The sequence below is a fragment of the Lepisosteus platostomus genome, chromosome 15 (genome assembly GCF_059453375.1).
Source record: "Lepisosteus platostomus isolate fLepPlt1 chromosome 15, fLepPlt1.hap1, whole genome shotgun sequence".
NCBI lineage: Eukaryota > Metazoa > Chordata > Actinopteri > Semionotiformes > Lepisosteidae > Lepisosteus > Lepisosteus platostomus.
In genome coordinates, this window is record NC_142625.1 from 19,089,113 (window position 1) to 19,095,265 (window position 6,153).

General features: G+C 37.7%; 1 protein-coding gene across 2 annotated transcripts; it reads left to right on the forward strand.

Moving 5' to 3' along the window:
* Positions 1-951: 951 nt before the first annotated feature.
* adtrp1 (androgen dependent TFPI regulating protein 1) lies at positions 952-5,881 on the forward strand. 2 transcript variants are annotated; one of them, XM_088608078.1, is made up of 6 exons: positions 952-1,329; positions 1,860-1,982; positions 2,907-3,008; positions 3,470-3,585; positions 4,230-4,422; positions 4,736-5,881. In XM_088608078.1, exons 1-5 carry the CDS (start codon positions 1,165-1,167, stop codon positions 4,387-4,389), a joined length of 666 nt encoding a protein of 221 aa, XP_088464204.1. In that variant the 5' UTR covers positions 952-1,164; the 3' UTR covers positions 4,390-4,422; positions 4,736-5,881. The 2 variants fall into 2 exon arrangements, with proteins under 2 accessions (XP_088464204.1, XP_088464203.1); XM_088608077.1 differs by having other exon boundaries at positions 955-1,329; positions 4,230-4,381.
* Positions 5,882-6,153: the final 272 nt, after the last annotated feature.

Genomic DNA, 6,153 nt, shown 5'->3' on the forward strand with positions numbered 1-6,153 from the left:
GCCATCTGAACGGTATTTTGTTCTGCCAGGTCAAACTCCATACAGTATGTCTGTGGGAGTTCTGCGCTTGCTGAATTGAAACTCGGCAAACTCCATCAACAAGCCAAGCTGCCTCAAATTTGCACCTCACAAGCTGCAACGATAACATTCCCATTAACAGTGGGTTATCGACCAGCTGATAACCCAATTTTGAGTGTTTCATTAACACTCAAACCTATTTCAGACGGGCATCTCACGAGTCTCTGTGATAATGCTATTGCCAACCAACACAATCAGCTGTTTGATGAAAACAGCAAACAACGCAAACTGCTTGAAGGTTTCATTCCAATAAGGATTTGGGGATATAAACAGATAGATTTAGTTTTTAAATGAAACAATAGCCATACCTCTAACCAAAACTGTAACCGTAACACTTCTAAAAATAAAACATACTACAAAGAACACTTCGGCAAGTGTTTTGTTGATCTAAAAATAACGAATTGTGAATCCTGTTACAACATCTTATGTAGACTCTAAGGAGGTATTACTGAGGCTATTCAAAGCCTTATTCAAAGGGCTTAACCGATAATTCTTTCAAATTCTTTCTAAACTGCTAACATCTATTTCATAGCAACCGTAATTCCGTCGCCAAACCGTAGTATTCACGGCAATAGACCTGGCTTGGAAACCTTCAAGGATGTGCGCAGTTTTGTACTTATTGATTCTAAAAGTGAAACAGAAGGATGTTTGCAAATTTACTTGAATATTTGTTTGGTGAAATCCACTCTAAACAGATTGACGTGCTATTGTAATCCGGTCCACAAATCCTGTGTAAAAGTACGATAAGGATACACGGTCTACTAATGGGATTATATGTCTTTAACACGTGCACAACCCTTTCCTAAATGTGAGGATGCAAAAATCTTAAAGCACAAACTCCACCCACCCCTAAGCACTGCACATTCAACTGGGGACATACATGATAATATCTTGGTGAATACATCGCCTTTGACTTTTTTTAACATGTAAAATATTTTATTTTAAGTAATAATAATTATTTGCGGTTAATATACACTTATATTGAGACATATGGCTTATTTTATTACGGCGTTTTGTATTTACCCAAAGAATGACGTATATTCTACCCTCTGAAACAATTGGTACATCTCACATGGAAGTAGAGAAATGGCAGCTTCAGTGAACTTGAAGTGTCACCGGCTCATTCATTTTTGCATTTTTGGGTGGTATATTTTCACCCTGTGGCACAACTGCTCCTTGGAGATATCAAAAAGACACCCAGGAGCAAGGTCTTACGGAGGTCGATGGAAGTACCTGACATTTATAAATCTTGTAAGTTAAGTTGCATAGATAACATACTACTGACGTTGTAGCACAGTTTATCTTGTTGGATCATTTTAAGAAAGCACGGGTGCATTTACACTTCAATCGTTACTCAGTCACATCGGTGTCAGTGAAGTTTCTGGAAACTTTGTCGCTGTTGAATAACAGCAAACAGCAATACTTCTGCAAACAATATTGGGTGGTAACATTGCGTCATCGTAACTAAAGCGATTCTAAAAGTTTAAAGACACATTGCAATACGTATTTATATAGCTAAAGTGTGTGGTATTGAACATTTTAAAAGTGTCGTGTAATACAAGACTTGCACAAATGGATTGTGTAAAAACAAATTGCATTTGTTGTTTGTTACCTTGGAATTTGCTCCCTATAGGGATAGGGGAGTGACGAAAATAATAAACGTGGATGGTGTTGAAAATGGCGATTTAAACGCATTTATTGTTAGTATTACGTGTAATGTATGCTTTGCATTGAACTGTAACGAGCAACGCAATCCTGTCCTGGACTCTTTTCTCCTGTAGGTTATGCAAACTGTGTTCTTCGGGCTCTGCTTTGTGATTGACGTGGTCCGTGTGGGTACTTCCTCCTTCGTCACCCGTTTGAGAGACACCGTCTTCACCGTGTTGGTGTTTCCCGTGGGCACGGTGAGCACCAGTGGTCTTTATCGCGTGTCTTCTCGAGCGATTGACAGATAAACTGATAAGCCTCTACGTTTCCACTTTATTTTGCACGTTAAAAAAAACAGAAACGTTGAAAATGCGTGGGAAATAACGACCCTTCGCCTTCTCACAGTCAATAATGAAAAAAAAGAACCATTCATTATTTTTTCTGTAACTGCTAGCAACAATGCAGGGTTGCTGTAAGAAAGTGGGGGTGAGGCAGAATACAGATGTACACACATTCAGAGATGCAGAGATACGAGTTTAAATAGCCAGGAAGTCTTTGGGTTTGGGGAGGAAACTGGAATACTAGAGCAAAACCCACACGTTGCACAATTCCACCCTGGTAACCCAAGAGCTGTGAGGCAGTGTTAACCACCACTGGGCCACACAAAAAAGAACAGCTGTGTGTGTGTGTTTGTGTAAGTAATTCACACCCTTGTGGGTGAATCAGGTTTATTTTCAGTGTTTTCTGTGCTGAGCTATATACAGGTTTATATTCTATACATTTATTTCTGTATTCAAATGTTTCAGATGGCCTTCCCCTTGAGTTCTCTCGTGTGAAAGTAACTATTATATTTATTAACAATGCAATATATAACAAAACTCCTCAAAGCCATTTGGTATGTTATGGTAAATGTTGTACATTAAGACATTTCATTGTGTTGTTAGGATAAGACATTGTTAAATTACATGAAGGTCATACATTTCATTACAACATACACATGTATTAAAGTACATAAAGGCACGAAGAATATTCCTTATAGATATTCAGTTAGGGAATTAAAATAACCACCAACTACTGTATGTTTGCCTGACTTTATAGTGTACTTCTCAGGCTGCACTCCTGACATTAAGTAACTGAACTCTTCTCTTAACTCCATCCTTCACATCTTGTACACCCTGCAGTTTGTTTTCCTGTCCTTCTGGTTGATTTACGCCTACGACCGGGAACTTGTCTACCCAAAATATCTAGACGACATCATCCCTGCCTGGCTCAACCATGCCATGGTGAGTACTGTCCCGTGAAATGCAGATCACACCGATAAACTGTGCCTGTAGCAATGCTGCTTCCTTTGGGAAAACCCCTGTACAGCCCCTGTACAAATTACAAGGTGTCACTGCACTTATGCAGCAAGTGTAGAAGAAAAAAGAAGTCAAATGCAGGAATTTTAAAATGCTGCACTTCAAGAATTTAAAAAAGAATATCTTTCAACATGGTAGTTTCTTTGAAGAACAGGACCTATAAGAAGACAGTTTGTTGTGTATTGGTTCAATGATGACCTCAACGATGAGGTCTAATACCCTTCTTCTTTTACGTTTTATCACTTTGTGCCCACAATCCAGTCAGCAGCGGTTAAGAGAGCTTGGAACAGAGGTTTCAGGACTTTCAGTTCATATATTCTAAGCACTGTTTAAGGTACTTAGTGAAGTTATGCTGACTAAAGGCCTTCTCTCCCCTCTCTCTACAGCACACTGTGATCCTGCCTCTGCTGCTGGTGCAGCTGTACCTACAACCCCACCGGTATCCCAGCAAGAAGAAGGGCATTTTTGGTTTGGCTTTCTTCTCTGCCATATACCTGGCCTGGTAGTGCTATTGTTCTACACTTAAAAGGCTCAGCATGTTTTGTGTAAAAGTGGAGAAGTGTAGGTTAAAGTGATACTGTAGTATTTGATATTTCCTTAAATTGATATCAAAGTTAATTTAACGCAAACTGTAATACTGTATGTATCATATATGTATTTTTGTTAATATAATGATCCATAAAACCACGGTTCTTATGTGATTTGCTTTCTCATTGATAATCACTCCTTGCATGATTTAACTGTTCTTGTTGTAGTATTTAAAAAGTTAGGTAGTCTAATTATTCAAGATCAACAGGAACATCAGAATTTATCTTTTTGAATCTATGCAAAAAGTTCAGTTGGGACCGAATAATCCTTCAGCCAATCTTACTTTTTTCCTTCAGCATGTTTGAATTGTTTTGTTACTGTCACAGGACTTATTTAATTTAAGAAATGGACTTTTGAATCTCCGTATCTCTTTCGAAAACCCTAAAAACCATGTAATATGGCATTCTAAACGTCAATTTCGACATTCTTAGCTCCTTGAATGAATGCTATATATTTACAGTGCACAGTACGGCTTTTTTCTTTAACAATGATGGAAGTGTGTGTCTCTCACTCCCACCTCTCTCCCCCTCTCTGGGTTTGTCTCTGCCTGTGCTGTAGGTTGCTGTGGGTTCACCATGCCTCGGGGATCTGGGTGTACCCCATCCTTGCCCAGCTCAGCCCCGCAGGGCTGATGCTGTTCCTGGCAGGCTCCGCCCTCGCCTTGGCACCCCTGTACCTGCTGGGAGAGAGGCTCAGCCACCTGCGCTGGGGTACGTAGGGAGCAATCAAGATTTGTGACACCTTCTGCCAGGTGCCTTGCTTTAACTCTAGTTTCCCCTGCAAGGTAGTGTCTTTTCAATCTGTAATGTTGTTACAGATTTGTTTAGTCTGTAAATGCTTGAAGACGCTTTCTCAGCATCAATACAGATTTGTAATAGTACACTGAAAGCCTGAAATACCATTGGTGTAATAGCCCTCTCTTTTGTACGACAGTAACGAAATATATTGGTGTATAATAAGAACAGTCTAATAATGAATTAGAAATAAATCACTGGTATGTGTTGCCTCCATATTTATTTTGTCTATGATACATATCTAACTTTCATTTTTACTCTGTTTAAAAGGAAAATTCAGCAAAAAGGAATAGGATTTTTCCAGCTGTGGTGTGGATTTCAATGAGACGACAGAATCTTCTCAATAATGAAGAACAAATTAATTGAATGAAGAAACTTAAATCATTCCCCTGGATGACAGAATACCTAATTGTATACTAAGGTGCAGATCTGACGGGCTTCAGTCCTGTACAGAGAAACAAACTTGTGCATCATGTGACTGGCTTCAGATGATTCAGAACAAAACTGTTTTACAATATTACTTCAGTATTAGAGTTCTCAAATTAAGAGTTTCCCATCATTTTTTTTCTCTTAAGAGCTTTTACTGTAAGAACATTGGGGAAATATGTCAATGCTACACCATAGTACTTCAGCAAAAGGTAGCACTAATGGGCAATGTGCATTACTTTGTTTCCCCTGTACATAACTGCTAAATCACAAAAGACTTTGTCGTGTTTTATCCATTATAGGGCAGAATGAAGGACAGAAATGATGGGGAAGAACAAATCACTGTGTAGGCAGTGGAACTCAAAAACAAATTAGTCATCCATGTTGTGGAAGCAGATGCCATCAAGTAAAAGCTGGATGAGGTCTTTAGATCAGTTTTGCTGCTACTAACTACACAAGCCAGATTGGAACAAATGACCCCCTCTTCTTCGTGAAATTTCTGATTTTCTTATTCATTCAAGCTGCTGGTGGGAAAAAAAATAAAACATAAAAATGCAGGTGATGTAATGTGTTTACAATGCACTTCTGAGGTAATCGCTAAAAAAATAGTTGTAGCAGAATTCATTGTAAAGTAAGGTTTTATTTTTTTTAAAGGCAATAACCTGTACTTTTATACTGTGGTATGTTTCTTACTTTTCTAACCCTGACATTTGCACTATATAGGAAAATGCGTGTGTGAGAATAAATCATTAGTTTCTTACACTGTCAATGTAAACAACTGCTATCGTGCATTTCAGCTATGAAGTATAGGATCCATAAAATGTACTGTAATGGGAATTGTTTTCTGTGTAAACTGCATCACATTATTTATATTTTGCATCCTTGGTATTCAAGCCTACTGTCTCCAATGTACTTTTGTTTAAAAAACAGATATGCTATTGTCCATTGAAATACATGCTTTTAATGTAAAAATAAAACTTTATCACATAACTTTTCGTATGCTTTATTGAATTACCTATTCAATAAATTCAATATTTATGTCCATTTCTTTCTATATATATAGGATGATGCCATTAAGTAATCATTCTTTTAGACTGTATTTCATGACACAAAACAAATTGTTATAAATATTATTCTTCAGAAATGAACATGCTGAACCAAGAACAGCCAAGCAGCTAATTTTTTCACTGTTCCATGAAATTATAAAAAACAGTCAGATATATAGTATATTGATGCATTCCTGGTATATAATTGTAAAAAAA

Coding starts and splice junctions, on each gene's coding strand:
- adtrp1 (XM_088608077.1), top strand. CDS start 1,165: ATGGCAGCTTCAGTGAACTTGAAGTGTCACCGGCTCATTCATTTTTGC. Junction 3,009..3,469: donor CCTGGCTCAACCATGCCATG/GTGAGTACTGTC, acceptor CTCTCTCTACAG/CACACTGTGATCCTGCCTCT. Junction 3,586..4,229: donor TCTGCCATATACCTGGCCTG/GTAGTGCTATTG, acceptor CCTGTGCTGTAG/GTTGCTGTGGGTTCACCATG.